An 18,619-nucleotide genomic window follows, 5' to 3' on the forward strand; every position below is an offset into this window, starting at 1 on the left:
TCCCCTGCCCCACCCCACCCCATTCTGGAGCGCCCCACCCTGGAGCACCATCCCTCCCCAGCCTCCCGCAACACTGTCCTAATTGGTCTCCCTGCTCCCACTCTTCATCCCTTCCTCACACCCAAACCTGGCCTCCACAGCCAGCCAAGGTATCTCTTAAAAACATAAATCCAGCTGTGTGGCTGCTTCCCTGTTTAAAAAGTACTCCAAGGGCTTTCTATTGACTTAGAAGAAAATCCAAACCCTGCCAGGTCTTGGCCTCTCCCTGCAGCCTCTCCAGGCTGGAGAGGAGGGAGGCCTCTCCCCCATCACTCTCCCTCCTGCCCTCTGCAGGAACTTTTCTCCCAGGTGGTCACACAGCTTGCTCCTCACTCCACTAAGGTCTTAGCACAATGTCCCCTCTTCAGAGAGGCCTTTCCCCTCATCTAATGCTGCCCCTACCCACAGAGTCAGTTTCTATCTCATCATTGTAATTTATTTTCTCTTCATAGCACTTGCTACTGTCTGAAATGCTCTTTCATTGAGGTACTTGTCCATCGTCTGTCTGTCCCACTAGGATGGATGCGTCATGGGAGCAGGGACCTGCCTGTCAGCTGCCACTGTAGCCTTGAGCTAGGACACCACCGGGCTCTAAGATTCCCGTTGAACGAGTGAATGCTTTATCATCCTCACCCCTGGCACTGATCATCTTCCAGAGGTAAAGAGTTTTTTTTGGTGAAGAAATTGGCCCTGAGCTAACATCTACTGCCAATCTTCCTCTTCTTGATTGAGGAAGGTTGTCACTGAGCTAACATCTGTGCCAATCTTCCTTTATTTTGTATGTGAGACACCGCCACAGCATGGCTTGATGAACTGTGTGTCAGTCCACGCCCAGGATCTGAACCTGCAAACCCTGGGCCGCCAAAGCAGAGCACGTGAACTTAACCACTAGGCCACCAGGCCCACCCTGAGCAGTAAAAAGAGTTTTAAAACAAAAGTTGAGAATAAAGAAAACCTGGAGCTTCTGAAAAAACTTCCCAAGCAGCCTAGGAAAGGAGTTTTGAAAGAGGTACCATCTAGAGAGAGAGCTGTGTGTGGGACCACTTCTCACACTCCCCTGAAGAGAGACTTCCCTTATATTCCCAGAGATAACATGTCCAAACAACGGCTCCTACTGTAGTCATCTTTATTGAGCCACAGCAGAATTCACAGACATCTTGGTGCCTGGTGTCCCGAGGGCAGCTGGATGGGGAAGAGGGCTGGGCTGGCCCCCCACCACCACCCCACTTCTCCACGAGCCTCCCGGTCCCCCTTGAGCTCCCAGCTGCTCAGTGCACCCGCCCAGCTACTCAGCAGGAGACTGGAGCAGGAGAGTTCTGGTTGTCTCCTTGAGAAACAGCTTCCTCTTTGGAAATGGCCTCACTCAGGCCCTGCAGGTCATCAAGCAGGATAGAGAGGGATCCTGGGAAAGAAGACCCCAAGGGATAAGAGCTGGACAAGAGAAGGCTGTCTTGATTACTGTGCAGAGGAACCTTCTCTGAGAGAGAAGGTTCCCTGGTCCAAGGCGGGGGTGGAGAGAAGAGGCTGTGGGCCTCCAACGCTCACAGAGAACAAGGCTTGGGTCCTCAAGAGTATCTGGGGGAGAGGTTCCTGAAGAGAGTGTGTGTGTGTGTGTGTGGGTGTGTGTCCCCATTTGTCTCCTCCTACCTAGACCATTACCTTTTATGGACTCCCTGGTGGAGGCTGCCGCTGCTGGAGGGGCAGGTGCTGAAGACCCTGGGGGCCTGGGGCTGGACTCCGCAGACTTCCCCTTATCCAGCAGGGAAGGAAGAACTGCCAACAGTCGCTGCTGCTTGTAACGGGAGAGGAGACCCTCCTGCCGCAAGGTGGCCTGGGAAGGAGAGGGTTAAAGGCCACCTCGCCCGGGCAGAGCCTCCCCTTTCCACACCTCTGCCCCAACCAGCGCAAGCGCCCAGTCTCTGCTGTCCCCTACCAGCATGAGGTTCTTGTCCCTCTCCAGCTCCTGCAGGCGCTGGGTCAGCCGCAGCCCCTCCTCCTTCCGAGCCTCGTCCTGCAGGCGCCTGAGCTCCTGGTTCCGCTCCTTTTCCCGGGTGGCTTTGCGCTGGATTTGACGCAGTGAGACCACTGTGGTGAAGCCAGGGCACAGAGGGGACAGGTGTGGGGCAGCCCAGGGGCAGTGAGGCAGCATGGAAACAACACTGGAATGACAGGCAGGAACGCTGGGCCCCCAGCTCTGTGACGTGGGGAAGCCACTTATGCTCTGTGGCTCTCAGTCTCTTGTGTACAGTGGGAGGGCGGGCTGGTGCTCTAGGATCTATGAATCTGTGAAGCCAAAGTACCGTCCCCATCCCCGAAGCTTCCCAGAGTCCCTTAGGGGAAATCTGAATAGGGACTGGACATTAGATTTTGTGCAATTAATGTTCATTTTCTTAAAATGCGACAATGGTATTGAAGTTATATAGGAAAATTTCCTCTTTGTGGGAGATGCAGCTGATGTTTGCAACTTACTTTAAATGATTCCAAAAAATGTGCATATTGATGTGTGTGTATATACAGATAGAGAGGAATGTGACAAGGTTAGAAACTGCTGCATCTAGTTGGAGAAGGCAGGGGAGTATCCATTACATGATTCTTCTAAAGTTGTCTAGGTGTTAGAAGTTCTTCCCAATACAAAGTCGGGGGTAATCATGGGTGTGAGATGTCAGGATGGCGGTTGCCTTTGTGGAGGGGAGTGACCAGGAGGGGCTCCGGGGCTGGTCACATGCTGTTGCTTGATCTGAGTGTTGGCTGTACAGCTGTGTACACCACCTGAGAATTCATCTGTGCCATTTCTTGATAACTTCGTTAATTGCATACTTTAAAAAAAGCTTAAAAAATTTTTTTTAAATAACCTTATGTCTCAACACTTCCTTGTTCCTGGAAGCCCTGTCCACCCTGGCAAATCTCACCGGCCTTGGCATGCTCCCGCCGAGCCTCGTTCAGTCTCCTTTCTGTTTCTGAGAGCTGCTCCCTCAGGTGAGTTTCCACTTCGGCCACTTTCTCTTGCAGAGCTGGGGTGAGGTGCAGATGGGGTGTGGCATGGGGTGCTGTGGTTTGTGGTTCCCACCCCACCCTCCATGGGTTTGCCCATTTCCCCTCCTGCACACCTTGCCCGTAGATCTCCTGCTGCTGGGTCAGCTCCTGCCGGAGACTGGCGGCCTCCGCCGTGCTCTCCTGCTGGCCCTGACGAGCCGCTTCCAGCTGCAGCCCCACACTGGCCAGGGACTCCTGGGTCCGCTGCAGCTCCCGCTCCAGCTGCTGGGTGACTTCGTTCAGCTTCTGCCTCTCTGCCTCCCCTGGGAAGAGGAGGTGCTCACTCAGGCCTCTCCTTGCCCTGGAGGCCAGCTCTTCCCTCCTTCTCTCCATCCCCAACACACTGGATTCTGGCCCCTGCTCGAGCTCAGTGAGTCAGGACCAGGCATACCTTGCTCCCGGGCCCGGCCCACCTCCTGCTGCAGGATGTGGGCACTCAGCTGCAGTTCTGCATCCAGGCGGTTCCGTTCTTCCCGCAGCTGCTCCAACTCAAGGCTCACATCTGTGGCCGGTGGGGGTGGGAGGCAGCTGAGACAGGAAGAGAAACAGAGTCAGGGAAACTCACCCACCTGCCTGACCCCTAAGCTATCCCTCCTCGGTCCTCACTGTTTGGGTCCCAGCAGCCAACATCTTAAAGCCCCACTCCCCTCCCCGATCCATCTGCAAGTGCCCCGAATTTCACCTCTCCTGGCGCAGCTGAGCAAGGGCCAGTTTTCGAGCCATCAGGCCTGGGGGAGAAAAGGCAGAAAGCTACAGAGAGATGAGTTTGAGGAGGAGAAAAGGATAGACTAGGGAGTAAGGGAAAAAGATGCTTGGACCAGTGAGAAGGAGGCAGGAGGACGCAGGTGGGATGAGAGAGGGCTGGTGGGGCAGGGGCAGGGCCAGGGTGCAGCTGGCAGTTGCCCTACCCACCCCGAATGGTGTGAACCTTGCGGACAGCATAGCTGACTCGGCTGCTGAGGCTGGGCAGCCGGGCTGCGGCCCGCTCCACCTTGGCCATGGTGCTCTGGAGCCAGGTCTGAAAGCTGGAGAAGGCACAAGGTTACTGACCCTCCAACCCCACCTCCTTGCCAAAAGGACTTAACTCCCTCTGCCCTGTCCTGCTAGGTACATGAGGAAAGCAAACCAGAAGTCAGAGCAGAGAAAAGAGAAGCTGAGGCAAGGGCAGGGGCCCCAACTCATGTCTGAGCTCCTCAGCCAATAAAAGAAAAAAACCTGAGAGCTTAAGCCCTTTAGTGACTGTCAGGTAACAATGATGCAGTTGCTCATGAGAAAAGTACAGCTCTTCCTGGTCCCAAAACCTATACAGTAAGCTTCTCATGTGGATCCTAGCCATCAGCATCTTTAATAACAGCCCTGCACTAGAAACTATGATGAGGGTCCTGGGGTCAGACCTTATGTGGACCAGATGCCACAGCACAGTAAAGGGTTCAGTGAAAATGACTCTACGGGAGTGAAAACAAGTGCTGTACGGCTGCCTAATCTCCAGCTCATCTAGACTTCTTCTCCAGGTTTTGGGACTCTCCTGGCACTGGATGGGGTGTATGAAGTTCTGTGCATTTTTCTAAGGAAAAAAGCCCACAGCTTCCAACAGTTTTGTAAGGGGCCCTTGCCCCAAGAAGGCATTAAATGACTGTGTATCTTTTCAAACAACCTGAGAAACTTATTTCTCACAACCTATTCTTTGGTCACTATTATGCATCAGAGATCAAAGTTATCCTCTCCAACAATTCCCTGACACCAGTGGAGGCCAGGCCCATGTGATTTATCAGTGGGCGGTGCCCGAAGCAGGGGCAATGTGGCTCATGAGAGCTGAGAAGCCTAACCAGGCCCCCAGGGAGGAGGCCCAGGAGCATCCAGGGGCAGGGCAGGAACTCCCCAGGAGAGTCCAAGTCTGTGCCAACAGAAAAACACGCGGCCCACGTGGGCTGCGGTTCATATCCCTAGCAGCACAGCAGGGATCACTTTTATCTGAAAACTGTTCGAGTGGGTGCTTCCAACACCTACTGTGGCTCTTACAAAAGCCATTTTCTGGTAAGGTTCCCAAGCCATCTAGAGGCTATCTAACAAACCTGGCAACAGTCCAAGTTTGGGTTATTTTAAGCCTGGTGGACTTTCTGGCAATAAATCATTAGCAAGAACCACTGCAGTGATGTCCTGGTACCAAAGTAAAACCCTGTCCACAGTGTTTCTCTCTGTTGTCCTAGAGGTAGGAGGTACATGCGATGGACTGAATCTGGGTGTGGTTCATCATAATTAGCCTCTCTTATCCTTTGAACTTTTTCATAATTTTTTCAAGTTAAATTAGTCCCCATGGCCCAATTCAACAGAAGGGGATGGTGGGCAAGGACCCATCCTGCATCACAATTTTGCTAAACCAAAAACTGTTATGCGATCCATCCAGAGGAGCCTCGTGGTTAACAGTAGACATTTACAGAGCACAGACGACAAGCCAGGCACTGTGCTGAGATCTCTACGTGGACCCCCTCAGTACTCCAGTGTCCACGGCTGAGGAGGGGCTGTTACCAGTGCAAAGCCTGTGCTTCTCCTCAGAGGGCTTTCTAAAGGTTATGTAACAAGAGTTGGGAAGGAAACTAGGAAGTTGGTATAAGAGACACAGGCTTCCAATTGATCGAGAAGGAAACTGCTATACATTTTAGATGGAATATCAAGTACACCAGTAGGTGTACAGCTTTAAAATAGAGATTAAATTTTTTTCCAACTACTCAGGGCATGCCTGTAAAATTTTAACGAAAGAAAGAAAGACCAAGTATCCACACTCTCTACCCTCGGACAACTCTGAAGGTGGACATCCTCTCAGGTGCTCTGTTTAGCTCAAGCTGGTACTAGACTGAACTCCAGGAAGAAGTGATGCCTCACCTCCAGCCAAGGTCAGTGGGAGTCATAACAAGTGACCCTGGTGTGAACGTGGAGGGGTTGCCCCGGGGAAAAACAAACACAGGGACTTACACAGGGCTAACTACCTCTGCCCAGCATCCTCCAGTAGCCAGCTCTCCAGCCCCTCTTGCCTGAGGCTCTTAAACTCCAAAGTGCCTGGGAAGCTGGGGAAGCAGAAATACTACTCCACCCCACCCACCTCCCAGATACCTGCTGACAGCACTGGCCACAAGCTTCAGCTGCTCCTCCGCCGAGGCTGCCTGCTGCTGCCGCCGGCGCTGGGCCTCCTGAGCACGGCTCAGCTCCATCTGCAGGGCCTGGGAAGGATGCGGTAAAGAGAAGGGTCCCCTCCCCAGGGTCCTGGCCCACAGACCGGCGCTAGGGATTTCCCTGGCCTCCCTTAGACTCCGTCTGTCTCAGACAGACCTTGGCACCCATCCGCTCCACCTCCACCTCTGCGGCTTTGTCCTGCAGGGAGCGCTGCAGGATGGCCTGCTCCTGGCTCTGGGCTGCAGCTCTTTCCTGGAGCTCTGCTACCTGGGTGAGGAGAGGAAGACGGGCAGGGCACAGCTAGAGCAGCAAGCTGGAGGGGGTCACTGGAATGAAGGGGCAGGTGCAGAGATCTCTGCAAGAATGCCATGCAGGGAGACAAGAGGCTTGGGTTCCCCAGAATGGAGTCTGAGTCCAGGTTTCCTTCCAGAAGCATGTTCCATGTGCCCACACCTTGAGAAAGTGCCCAGTGACCCACCCACAAGGACCCACCGCCTCTGCCCACGCCACCTATCCTTAGACACTGTCACCTCCTCAGAGAGGCCGTTCCTGACCATCCTACCTAAGGCGGGCCCACCCCACGGTCTCTCTCTGTCACAGGATCTTTCACATTTTCCTTTATAGGGCATATAACTACCTGACATTATCTTATTGTTTACTTGCCTATTATGTGTCTCCCGCTCCAGAATGTAAGCTCCTTAGAGCAGGTATTTGTCTGTCTGCATTCAGGGCTGTGTTCCCAGCAGGTGGTAACCACTCAGTAAATATTTGTTGAATGAATGTCATCCCTTATGTAAGAAGCAAGGAGCTGGGGGGAGAATATGGGGAGAAACGGGGTGCCAAGCGACCTGTCCCTTCAGCTGCTCCCTGCATCCTCTGTGCTCCAGCTCTTGGGCCTTCATCTGCACCATGAGGGCAAACACCTTCTCCCGCCAGCCCTGCAGCAGGGACTGGCACTTCCTGGTGAACTCGGGCTCCAGGGAATCTGAAGGTTGAACCTGTGAGGTGGAGGAACAGGGGAAAGTGTGGGTTCCTGGGGTGGGAGAGGAAGGAGGTGTTTTCTGTTTTCTGTCCTGCCCAAGCAACAGGAGCCACAGCAAGAAGAGGTGTTCAAGGAAAGAAAGATCCCAGCAGGTTCTGGCAGCACACCAACTCCTCCCACTCACAGGGAGGCGCCTGGGGGGCCTACCTTCCTGGCCAGCTCCTCCTCCTGCATGGAGAGGATGTGCATGAGGCTCTGCACGCGCACCTGCAGCAGCTCTGCCGTGGTCTGCAGGCCATCCCGGTCCTCCTGCAAGTGCTGCAGGTGGGAGAGGGAGGGAGAGGGAGGGAGAGGAAGCAGCCGCCTCCGTAGGGCCCCTGTGCCATGTCCTCAGGCAGCAGCCAGTCTGCACCCTCTTGACGGTAATGCCTTCTCTCCTGGGGACTGTGCTCTTCTCCAGGGGCCACCCCTCTCCCAGGACCTGATCCTTGAGCCCTCCTGTCCCACCTCCCGCACAGATGCACCCTGCACTCTCTCACCTGCACAGTTTCTAGAAGCTCCTGTCTCTCTGATTCCCACGTCTGGCTGTGAACCTCAGGAGGGACTTGTTCCCCCACGTATCTCCTTAGATTCTCAACCAAGGTCACCTGAGCCTCCAGGTCTTCTTGGGTCTTGCTGGGGTTGGGGTAGGAATAGGGGTGCCATCAGTGGGGCACCCTAGAGACTTGCCCCACCCACAACCCCCTTTGGCCACCCCCTACCCTCACTTACCTCAGCTGCTTCCGCAGCAGCTCAGCCTCCCTCTGGGCCACGGCCAGCTCCTTGGCTTCTCCTGCCCTCTTGGTTTCCAGATTATTCAGAGACTTCTCCAAGCCCTCGGCTTTGTTAGTCAAACTGGACAGAGCCTCCTGGTGAGCCTGCGTCAAGGAGGAGAGCTGCGGAGAGAAGACAGGGCTCAGCAGGGGCCAGCTCACTCCCAAATCTGGGCTTTCCAAATCCCTCCTGCTTTGGCCCTGTCCCCTCAGTCCCACTTTCCGTGACCTTAGGCAACAACCCAACAAGTCACCCAACTGCGCGTGGCAAAATGGAGACTCACTCTCTCCCATTACCCTCCAATCCATCAGCAGTTCCTGTCAGGTCTCCTCCCAAAACATATCTTCACCTCTCTCCATCTCCAATGCCACCAACTGAGGTAAGCTGCCCTCACTTCTGGCCTGGACAACAGCAATAATCTCCTGACCAGTCTTTAAAAACCTCTAGTGGCTTACCATGGCATTCAGACCAAAACTCAGCTTCTCTCCTTGGCCTGCCAAGCCCATTGCCCCTTGGCCTCTGCCCACCTCCCTGAGCCCATCTCCCACCGCTCTCCCACTGCCCACTCTGCTCCAGCCACAATGCCATCCCTTCTTCACCCCAACAAGCCAGCTCTTTCCCACCTCAGAGTCTAGCTGAAGGCTTGGCCTCCCCAGCTCCTCAGATCCTGGGTGATGTCACCTCCTCAGAAAGGCCTCCCTGGGCCCTCCAATCCCCATCCACAACCCACTGTGTCCTATCACCTGGTCATGGCCTTCCAGCACTTACTATCACCTAAAGTGAACTTACTTCTGCATGTGCTTACTATCTGCCACACCCCATTCGAAAGGAAGCTCTAGGAAGCTTGTCCTTTTCTCTCTGCACCTCAAACAGTGGTAATGGGGTCAGACACACTGAAGGAGTCGTGGGACGGCCAGTGAAGGAGGGAGAGTGGCCGCCCTGATTTCCGGTCCGTCCCCTTCTAGCCTGATCTCCGTACCACAAAGTGATCACTTAGGACTTAAATCACAAAACTGGTCTTTTTAGACATAAAATACAAATCTGATCATGTCATTCCCTGTTTAAAACCTTTCAATGGTTGCTCATTGCTCTTAAGGTAAAGTATAAAGTTCTGAACAGGCCCGAGGCCTCGCAGTCCACACACCACCCAGAGCCCCTCTGGCCTCCTGCCGTCCCCCATGGTGCCAAGTGTCACTTCAGCTCCCATCGCCTCCCCAACACGCCTCCTCACCAGCCAACTCCTATTCAGTACAGATGTCAACTCCTTATCATTAAGCACCTTTCACGAATCTAAAGGCCTGTTATACTGTCCTTTGAACTATCTCCTTTGTCCATTTTCTGGCTGGATTGCTGTCTTTCCCTCATCAATTTCTAGGCACACATTATATAGTAAGGATATTAGCCTTTTCGTGTGATATGAGCTGTAAATATTCTTCCCTAGTTTATCATTTGTCCTTTAATTTTACTTTTATTTTGTCATTCCTAAGTTTAGTATTATAAAGTCAATGTATTGATATTTTCTTTAATGGCTCTGGATTTTGATTCATATGTAAAGGCCTTCCCCATCCCGAGGTTATAAAGGAATTCACCCATGTTTTCTTCCAGTGTCTTTATGGTTTCATTTCTTAACATGTCGACTGGTTAGGGTGGCCTTCCCCAACCCCCTAGCAGGTGAGAACTCCCTTATCTTTCTCCTTCATGGCACTTCTCCCAATTGCAATGAAGTAGGATTAAATTAAGCGTTGAATGTACATGTCCCCAACTAGGCTATCGGCTCCACCCACACGGACTCAGGCTGATTTGCTCACCCCAGAGTCCCAGCTCCTGTCTCAGGGATGGCAGAGTCAGCGCTGATAAAAGGTTGTTGATGGGGCCAGCCCGGTGGCACATCGGTTAAGAGTGCGCGCCCCACTGCGGCGGCCCGGGGTTCGCAGGTTCGGGTCCTGGGCGTGCACTGACGCACCACTTGTTAAGCCATGCTGTGGCGGCGTCTCATATAAAGTGGAGGAAGATGGGCACGGATGTTAGCCCGGGGCCAATCTTTCTCAGCAAAAAGAGAAAGATTGGCATTGGATGTTAGCTCAGGGCTGGTCTTCCTCACAAAAAAAAAAAGGTTGCTGACTGAGTAATATTTCCTTCCCAGTCCTCCTTAGGACCCCACTCCCAACTTTCTCACCCCTCCACCAAGGCTCCCAGGTGAACTGGGTACCTGGAGCAAAGTGGGAAGACAGATTACTTCCTACTGGAAGGGGAAGGAGGGCTTCAAGTGGTGTGGGGGTCACCTGAGTCCTGGGAAAAAGTGCAATCTGAGTAAGCCCAAAACACCCAAGTTCTCCCTCTTCCCAGGTCACCTGTTTTTTCGCCTTCACCAAACATCTTCTCATTACTCTACTGCTCATGGGGCCTTCTGGGTGATACCTGTTCTCTGCTGGGAAGCTCCTGCCAGTTCACCATTTTGAAGGTAAACCCTTCCCACCCCCACATTCACCTGTTCTTGGTGCAGCCTCTGAACCTCCTCCAGCTCCCGCTGGTTCCCCTCTTCCAGGTTCTTCCGGACAACCTCGGCCCCAGCCAAGGCAGCACGCAGGCCCTCGGCCTCAGCTCGGCCGGCCTTCTCCGCCCGTGCCAGAGCCTCCAGCTCCATGGCCTGGGCCTCTAGCCTCATCTTCTGCTGCAGCGAGGTCTCCCGCAGGACCCGGACCTCCTCCTCAAGCCGCCGCAGCTCTTGCAGCTGCCGAGAGATCAGCTCAGCCTGCTGGCTCAGGGCCTGCGACCCCTCCATGGGCCTTCAAAGACAGATTAGCACAGGTGAAACCTGTCTCTGGTGCAGGGAGAGTGGCCAAGGGCATAAATGGAGACAGAAGGAGAAGAGGATCCTTCTGTTCCCATGTGGGGAGATGAGGGGGATGAAGCCGGGCCATGGGGATCTCTGCATTTCCCTCACCATCGTCATTCATCCAGGCCCTACTAAGCACATTAGGTCCACTGTCTGGGCTCACAGGACCTAAAGGCTTGCTGAGACCATGGAACGTGATCTCTCTAGAGAGAGCCTATATACAGGCAGATATATTAAACATCAACTGTGCACATCATCAGGCCACACATTCTGAATTGGAGAGGTTGGAAGAACACACAGAGGCTTCTGAATTCCGATTTAAGGGCAAGGAAAAGTTTGAGGGAGGTGCAGAGAAAGAGAAGTCAAGGCTTCCAGTATCAACATGGTGCGGCCAAGAGCTAGTTAAAAGCATTTATTGAGTGTTAGGAGGAGTCTGAGAGAACAGTACAGCAATAAATTGCAAAGTTCCGACCTTTGGAGAACAGAGTCAACTGGTGTCACATAAAGTTTAAACCAGTATAACAAGGCTCTTGACACAGCTCGCTCACTGAGGCCCAGAACCACGGAACTTTTTTTTGAAGTGGCAGGGATCTGTCACTTCAGAGCCTAGAGAAATTAAGTGACTGGCCAAAGGAGCCCCAGCTGGTAGCCAAATGAGCAACAGAAAGTCTCTGTCTCCTGACACCCACTCCAGTGTTCCCCTTTCATCATCGGGCTCCTTCCTCTTTGATGGGGTCCAAGGTAGACCCATCTGCAATTCCACTCTAGGGCAAAATGGCAGAATGACATTCCAGGACATTTGGGAAAAGACACACATGAAACATCAAGAATTTTTATAGACAGTACACCTACAAATAGCATGGCTACCTCCAATGGCATGTACTCTGTCAGAATGAATCCACATACCACAGTACAAGCTACACTCCTTCACACTTCTTCATCTTGCCTTATACTATGTTTATTACAATCAGCTGTTGGTCAGTCTCTCTCTTGGGATTTTAAATTCCTTGAGATAAAGATCTCTCTTATTCATTTTTGTTATCCCCATCCCTAGCATCTAACACACTGCCTTATTACTATTTATGCATTGTAGGCACCAATAGTTGCTTATGTAAAAATGAACAAATTATGGAAGGGCTGAAACAGGGTAACAAATCTATTTCAGTGAAGAAGGGTCACTGGCAAGCAAGCCCAAGAAAACAGTGACAGTGTATCCCTACCTGCCTCTCTGCCCTGGCTCCTGCCCATTGTCAGAAACACCTCGTTCCCACATGATCACTTGAGGTCTCTGGTTGTCTGGCCGCCTTTCTGAGACATCTTGATGGGCTGGGGGTTGGAGCGGGGGAATGTCTGAGACCCAAGTGGGAGCCATTCTTGGCACAGTTGGAAGGGGCCGAGCTTGGAAGTGGGATGGGGGAATCAGCCCAGTGGAACCTGAAGAATCACAAGGACAAGGATGGTCAGCTTCCCAGGGAGAGACAATCACCAGTCCCCTTGCCAGGTCCCACTGACCTGAAGGTCGAAACATCTCCACATTATTTGAAGCCTCTAGATTCAGTGTCCAGCCATCTATGTTCCCCTGGACAATAGGAGAAACAAGGACACTCCAATTCAACTTTCAGGCCACCTTCCAAAGAGAAAGCCCCTACAATAACAAAGTCATAATCCTTAAATAACAGCCAGGTCCACCCAACCCTTAGCTCCTCTTTTCCTACTTCCCAAAAGAAGTAGGAAATACCCAAAGATCACTTGCTTGACCCAACCTGGTTCCTGACAGAACTATGGCAATAACCACGAGATGGAGGGAATTTACTGAGACAGGCTGAGAGGGAGCTCTCTGAGGCTTTACTCATACTTTGGGGATTCTGGGAGTGCCTTTACCCTCCTCCTTAAGTTTCTACAGTCTCTGCCGTTCCTGGTCGGAGGTGAGAAAGGAGGTATGCAGTGCAGGGGTTGTGAGCCCAATCTCCAGAGTTCTCTCCATGGCTCAGCAAGGCCTTGGGGAAGCCCATCCAGACGCCACCAAGCCATGCCTCCTGGGTCCTTCCCTATTAAAGCTCTGGCCCCAGGCCCAGATGAATGTGGCTACATGCAGGGTAGGATGCCTCCCCAGGACCTCTGGGAATCCAGGCAGCCTAGATCCCTTGGCAGAAAAGCCAGCTTCCTGACATCTCATCCAAACCTTTCCAACAACTTTCCTCTCAATTTCTCTCTACTATCCTCTCAGCTTCCATTCCTGTCACCCACCCTCCCCTCTCCAGAGTCCTAGAGCTTAGAGAGGGTCTTCAAGATCTCCCCACCCTCCCACCCGAATTCATCTATTTTCGCCCCGCCGATCTGGGATTTCTATTCCCCTCCCTCCCTACATCCTAATCTGCTTTTTTCCTGAAGGAATTACTCTGCTCCCTCACTCGCACCTTCATCTCTCAACTCAATAGCCTGCTCTCGCCTCCCTGCACTCTAGCCGGCTCTCAGTTCTGCCACCCGATCCCCACTCCCTCAGATACCCTTGCGTCTTCACCCTGCTTGACCCTGAGCTCTAAGACTGTTCCGACAACCTTACCTGTTCTTTTACCCGGCCCCCTTACCCCACTTCCCCTATGGACCCCTGAACCCACCCTCGCACCCCAGCTCAGCCCCTTCCCGCCCCCAACCGACACTTCCAGAACGCCCCTTACCCAGCGCGAGAGCCCACCTCTGTCCTTTGACCACACCCCCTACACCTTGCTCCCGGGCCTGGCCTCCGCCCCTGACCGCGCCTGCGCAAAGCGCGCAGGTTGGCGGGCCGCTCTAAAGCCCGTTTCACCCCGGAAGGAGGAGGGGAAGAGGTGCACGCAGGCGCAGTAGTGTCTGAAGCCGGGCCCAATTAAAGCGTTGGGGCAGCTCCGCGCCCCGGCGGCTCCTCCCAACTCCGGGAACCCGGGAAAACTTGTGAACTAATCAGAAAAAGCGGAAGGCGGGAGATCGGAGAGCCTCCAAGCGCGCCGCCCAATGGAGAGGAGGAGCACAAATAAGCCGGCCAATCAGGAACGGCACGGGGGGCGGGCTCGCTCGGCGCGAAGTTCGGGCCCGGGAATTCCAAAGGCGGGGTCGGCGCTGCCCGCGCGCGGAGGCCGCGCCCCTCCTGGCCCCGGCTTCCTTGCTGTCAAACAGCCGCGGGAGCGCCAGCGCCGGCCGGAGTTCGAGGGGTCCCGGGGCCGCCGAGAGGCTGGCACTGCCTGGAGAGGAGACCCTGCGACTGCACCGCGCGGTAATCCGAAACTGGGCTGGGGCGGGCAGGGAAAAGACTGGGTTTGCCTTGTATGATCTTCGGGAGCTCTTTGCTCTATTTTTATCCCACCCGGAGAAACGGAGGTTTAGATCCGCTTTGTTGGAGCACGTAAGGACTCGTTTGCACTGCCTTTAGGGGATGACAGTGGATTCACTTTCCCACTGGGGTTCAAGCTAACTAGTTATGAGTGAGGGATTGGCCAGAAGAGCAAGGCGCGGGCAAGCAGGAGGATTACTCCATTTGGATAAGCAGGTCTGACAGGAAGAAGCTTCTTTTCTCCAAATTACATTGAGGTGACAAGCTAACATTGCACAGGAGCAGGAACCCCCCCCCCATACATACATCTACAGTGTATTTCCCTAGACGCTGCCTAATGTATGTTGCCTTGCACAGATTGAAGGCTCCCCGAGTATTTTGCGGCCTGAGGATCCGGTTCAACTAAGGTGCCATAAGACGTGTTGGTTTTTGCACTGCACCGGGACCTTCTCCGAACTTTTCAGTTGCAAAGCTGCTTGACAGCCAATTTTCCATCGTGTGCCTAGGCTCCTTGTCCTCTGAATTTGCACCATTCAGGGAGTGTCCTCAAAGTTGAAATTGCACAAAGCACAGCTCAAGTTTGTATCAGACGGAAAGTAAACTTAGGCCGGCCATGCATCACCCAGGAGTGGGAAAGGTGATGGATTCCTGAAGTGGAAGAGGTGGTGCGGAGGGGGCACCGCCCATGCTGCCCTGCTTCCAGCTGCTGCGCATAGGGGGCGGCAGGGGCGGTGATCTCTACACCTTCCACCCCCCAAGCGGAGCTGGCTGCACCTATCGCTTGGGCCGCAGGGCCGACCTGTGTGATGTGGCCCTGCGGCCCCAGCAGGAGCCCGGCCTCATCTCTGGAGTCCACGCAGAGCTGCACGCTGAATGCCGGGGCGATGACTGGAGGGTCAGCCTGGAGGACCATAGCAGCCAAGGTGAGCAGTGAGCAGGGCAGCCTTGTGCCTAGGCAGTTGCAGTTCTGGGCTGGAATGATTAAGGGACTCCACAAGGACCCTTCCTGCCTCCCAAACTCCCCATCAGGTTTGATGGACAGTTGTAGTCCAGACCTGTCTTCCTACCAGAAATGTGCAGTGTCAGACACTCTGTGGGGCTGACCCTCGATGGCCCCTGTTTAGCTCATACAGGGACTGGGAGGTAGATCCAGGGCCTGGGGCATCATCAGGAAAGTATCACAGTGGGGTTGTTCTGAGGGTATTGGGATCCAAGCTCAGACTTGACTCAGTTTCCAGATTTGCTGAGGCATCTTGTTCCTGTCTTAGGGCCGTTGTGATATGTTGAATTATGTTTTAATGATCTGGGCGTATGTCTTACTCCCTGACTTTGGAGATAGTTACAGCCAGCCTCAGAAGGCCTGACATCACATCTGAGTTCTGCCACTGGCCACTGGTGGCAGACCTGTCAGACCTGGTGGCCCCCTCAGACCTGTCACTTCTCCTCTCTGGGTTTCCTCTTTGGGTAAAATGTCTTTGTGAGGTCTATTTTGGTGTGTGGTAGGGATTGGATAACAGTGGTAGCCAACATTCATGTAGTGCTTACTATTATGAACCAGGCAGATTTAAGTGCATTGAATGTAGGTGGGCATGAATATCATCCCCATTTTACAGGCGAGGGAAATGAGGCACAAAGAGGTTAACTTGTCCAGAGTCACATAGCTGGTAAGTGGTGGAGCTAGGATTTGAACCCAGACAGGCTGAGCTTTGCTGATAGTAACTGTTGAGTTGGGGCTGTTTGAGGGTGAGTATATCTGAGAACTGGACTTCAGTAGAGTGAGGGGAGTCCGCTCCCTCTATGTGCCCTGAGGGAGGGCATAAGAAAAGTAAATCTTGTTCCCAGCTCACAAGGAGCTTAATCTCTGATATCACCTGCTGAGGTACTTAGAATGTGAGAGAATTTGATGACAGGTGTCAAGTTCTTCCTCATATTCCCCAGAAAATCAAATGGGGCCAGATTCCTCCCCTCCTGACTGACTCTGGTCATTTCTGTTTTGTCCTTCTCTGTGCCTGGTTGCCCACCATCAACAGGGACTTTGGTCAATAATGTCCGACTCCCAAGGGGTCATAGGCTAGAGTTGAGTGATGGTGACCTTCTGACCTTTGGCCCTGAAGGGCCCCCAGGAACCAGCCCCCCGGAGTTCTACTTCATGTTTCAGCAAGTCCGCGTCAAACCTCAAGATTTTGCTGCCATTACCATCCCTCGGTCTAGGGGAGAAGAGGGAACCAGGGCTGGTTTTCGGCCCATGCTGCCCTCCCAGGGGGCTCCACAGCGCCCCCTCAGCACCCTCTCCCCTGCCCCCAAAGCCACGCTGATCCTCAACTCCATCGGCAGCCTCAGCAAGCTCCAGCCCCAGCCCCTCACCTTTTCCCGGAGTGGGGGTGGGCCACAGAGCCTGCCTGTTCCCACTCCCCCTGGGGAAGTGGGGACCACCCCTTCTGCCCCACCCCCAAGGAATCGGAGGAAATCAGCTCACCGAGTGTTGGCAGAACTGGATGATGAGAGAGAGGGTCCCGAGAGCCCTCCACCAGTCCTTACAGAGCCCAGGAAGAAACTCCGTGTAGAGAAAACCCCACTTACACCTAGTGGGTAAGTAGAGAGATCTTTCTCTTAATATTTCACTGCCTTTTGATTCATTTTTAGAGCCCCAGGCTGGGAGGTGGCCCTCTGCTCAGGGGAGGGAGAGGGGGATGGGAGGTGGACAGGAGTGGAACAGATGTTGGAATGGCAAGACCTGGGTTAGCTCTGCTAACCAGGTTCACCATTAGTCTAGTGAGTCTATCTAGGTTCACTCTGGTTATCCAGGGGACAGTTCTAGGCTTCTACAGTTTCTAGTGACCCTGGTTTTTGTGTCACTTTCTTCAGAAATCGACGTGGGCGTCCTCGGAAGCACCCAGTGAGCACCCCCATTGCTCCCCCCGCAGTTGGGGGTGGGGAGCTCTGTGCAGCCCCTTGTTGCTGCCTGCCCCAAGAAGAGACAGTAGCCTGGGTTCAGTGTGATGGTTGTGACGTCTGGTTCCATGTGGCCTGTGTTGGCTGCAGCATCCAGGCTGCCAGGGAGGCCGACTTCCGGTGCCCAGGGTGTCATGTAGGCATCCAGACCTAAGGCCACCATCACGGCACCAGAGGACAGAGCTGGCACCTCCAGGCCACGGGTGGACACAGTGGTGTGCCAATGAGTCCTAAGAAATGCCCCTTCTTCCCTTGCCTCCCCAGGAGGGAATGACTACAGGGGAAGGGTCCATTGCTATGGATATCGATTCGAGGCCTGGAGCAGGCCCTCATGGCCAAGGTGACAGAAGAGATGGTTTCCTACCAAAGATATTGCTGCCTGCAGGGAGTTGCCAGAGAGCTGGAAATTCCCACTGTTACAAGCTGCAGGTCCTTGTCATGGACATTAGAACGTCTGTGGTCAGAGCAACCAATTGCAGAGGCCATGCCTTGAAAGATGTAAGCCCCTGAATGGAACAAGCAAGTTCTTAATGTTGTTGGATGGCACCACCTAAGGCATTCTGGAAAGACCTAGGCCATAGCCCCAAAACTTCCTTAAGTTGTGGGTAGTCTTGCCACTGACCATGATGATCGTGACCTGGCTTTTCAGAACTTTGCTTCCATTTCCAAATAAACAATGAGCAGCTTCATTCACTCCTAGGCATTTACTCTTTTTGTGATACTCCTTGCTTTTCAATTCTTGGGAGAATGGACTTGGTAAGGTTTGGAAAACAAATTCAGAATCTCAGGGGAAGAGAAATGAGCAGACAAGGCACAGAGAAATATGAACCTACTCACTGAAAAGCTGCAAATATATGGAATGAGCTGGAGGTGGGAGACAGGAAAAAAGGAATCCAGGTAGTTAAGGTTTCTAGTTTAAAGGAAAACAGATCCACTGCCATTTAAATCAGGTAGTTGGAGTTTGGTCAAGTTCAAGAGGGTGGCAGAACTTTACCAAGTTTCACCAGTGCTACTAGGTAAAAGAGAAAACCTGGTACACCTGCCAGAGCAGATGCTGGACCTGGTCCAGTGTGGATCAACCTAACCAATGTACAGTACATTGATTCTCTTCTGTGAGCTGTACACCAAGATATTTTCAAAGCAGCATTTCTATAGTTCTTACTAGGAAAGCCTTATCTTGACCTATTCTATTGAAACCTGCGTGTTCATCCCCTTCTGTCCCTTAGACTTACCAACCCAAGTGTTTTCCACATCAAGGAAACAGCCCCAGAGCAAGGGCCCCGATTAGGTAGTGGCAAAGCCAGGACTAAAACATGGGGGTTTGGTAAGTCACTTATGGACAGGGTAGGCAAAAACCTTAAGTGGAAACCAAATGAACCCTGGCATCAAGAAAGCACAAAGTAGAGTTAATATAAGGCGATATACAGAAGTATCTAAAGACTTGATTACCTAGTATAAAGCCACTGAGGACTTCCAGAATAGAGTGGGG

The 18,619-nt window shown here is 53.1% G+C and overlaps 2 protein-coding genes across 10 annotated transcripts; one reads left to right on the forward strand and one right to left on the reverse strand.

Moving 5' to 3' along the window:
* Positions 1 to 923: 923 nt before the first annotated feature.
* Positions 924 to 16,706, reverse strand: CCHCR1 (coiled-coil alpha-helical rod protein 1). Of its 8 annotated transcripts, none has more exons than XM_087438292.1 (18): positions 12,753 to 12,942; positions 12,384 to 12,450; positions 12,092 to 12,305; positions 10,524 to 10,821; positions 7,994 to 8,157; positions 7,762 to 7,897; positions 7,430 to 7,540; positions 7,089 to 7,238; positions 6,397 to 6,507; positions 6,181 to 6,287; positions 3,985 to 4,097; positions 3,755 to 3,800; positions 3,464 to 3,600; positions 3,147 to 3,335; positions 2,949 to 3,050; positions 1,973 to 2,124; positions 1,699 to 1,828; positions 924 to 1,441 (listed from the first exon to the last, which is right to left on the reverse strand). In XM_087438292.1, exons 1-18 carry the CDS (start codon positions 12,900 to 12,902, stop codon positions 1,329 to 1,331), a joined length of 2,490 nt encoding a protein of 829 aa, XP_087294418.1. In that variant the 5' UTR covers positions 12,903 to 12,942; the 3' UTR covers positions 924 to 1,328. The 8 variants fall into 8 exon arrangements, with proteins under 8 accessions (XP_087294418.1, XP_014638398.1, XP_087294421.1 ...); XM_014782912.2 differs by having other exon boundaries at positions 925 to 1,441; positions 1,699 to 1,870; positions 12,753 to 13,090; XM_087438295.1 differs by lacking the exon at positions 12,753 to 12,942 and adding an exon at positions 16,655 to 16,706 and having other exon boundaries at positions 926 to 1,441; positions 1,699 to 1,870.
* On the forward strand, positions 13,960 to 17,823 carry TCF19 (transcription factor 19). Of its 2 annotated transcripts, XM_014782963.2 has the most exons (5): positions 13,961 to 14,121; positions 14,536 to 15,101; positions 16,209 to 16,767; positions 17,044 to 17,074; positions 17,395 to 17,823. In XM_014782963.2, exons 2-5 carry the CDS (start codon positions 14,864 to 14,866, stop codon positions 17,638 to 17,640), a joined length of 1,074 nt encoding a protein of 357 aa, XP_014638449.1. In that variant the 5' UTR covers positions 13,961 to 14,121; positions 14,536 to 14,863; the 3' UTR covers positions 17,641 to 17,823. The 2 variants fall into 2 exon arrangements, with proteins under 2 accessions (XP_004424442.1, XP_014638449.1); XM_004424385.2 differs by having other exon boundaries at positions 13,960 to 14,121; positions 17,044 to 17,544.
* The last annotated feature ends 796 nt before the right edge of the window (positions 17,824 to 18,619 follow it).

This window comes from Ceratotherium simum, chromosome 13, assembly GCF_057802395.1.
Source record: "Ceratotherium simum simum isolate JZ-2026a chromosome 13, ASM5780239v1, whole genome shotgun sequence".
NCBI classification, from domain to species: domain Eukaryota; kingdom Metazoa; phylum Chordata; class Mammalia; order Perissodactyla; family Rhinocerotidae; genus Ceratotherium; species Ceratotherium simum.

What these genes read in the sequence shown, in the direction of transcription:
- CCHCR1 (XM_014782912.2), bottom strand. Translation starts at nt 12,902, where the DNA reads ATGGCTTGGTGGCGTCTGGATGGGCTTCCCCAAGGCCTTGCTGAGCCA. An exon ending in GGAGATGTTTCGACCTTCAG is followed by an intron (nt 12,306 to 12,383) that starts GTCAGTGGGACC and finishes GTGATTCTTCAG; the next exon opens with GTTCCACTGGGCTGATTCCC. An exon ending in AGCTTCTAGAAACTGTGCAG is followed by an intron (nt 7,541 to 7,761) that starts GTGAGAGAGTGC and finishes TCCCACCTGCAG; the next exon opens with CACTTGCAGGAGGACCGGGA.
- TCF19 (XM_014782963.2), top strand. Translation starts at nt 14,864, where the DNA reads ATGCTGCCCTGCTTCCAGCTGCTGCGCATAGGGGGCGGCAGGGGCGGT. An exon ending in GGAGGACCATAGCAGCCAAG is followed by an intron (nt 15,102 to 16,208) that starts GTGAGCAGTGAG and finishes CACCATCAACAG; the next exon opens with GGACTTTGGTCAATAATGTC. An exon ending in ACCCCACTTACACCTAGTGG is followed by an intron (nt 16,768 to 17,043) that starts GTAAGTAGAGAG and finishes CACTTTCTTCAG; the next exon opens with AAATCGACGTGGGCGTCCTC.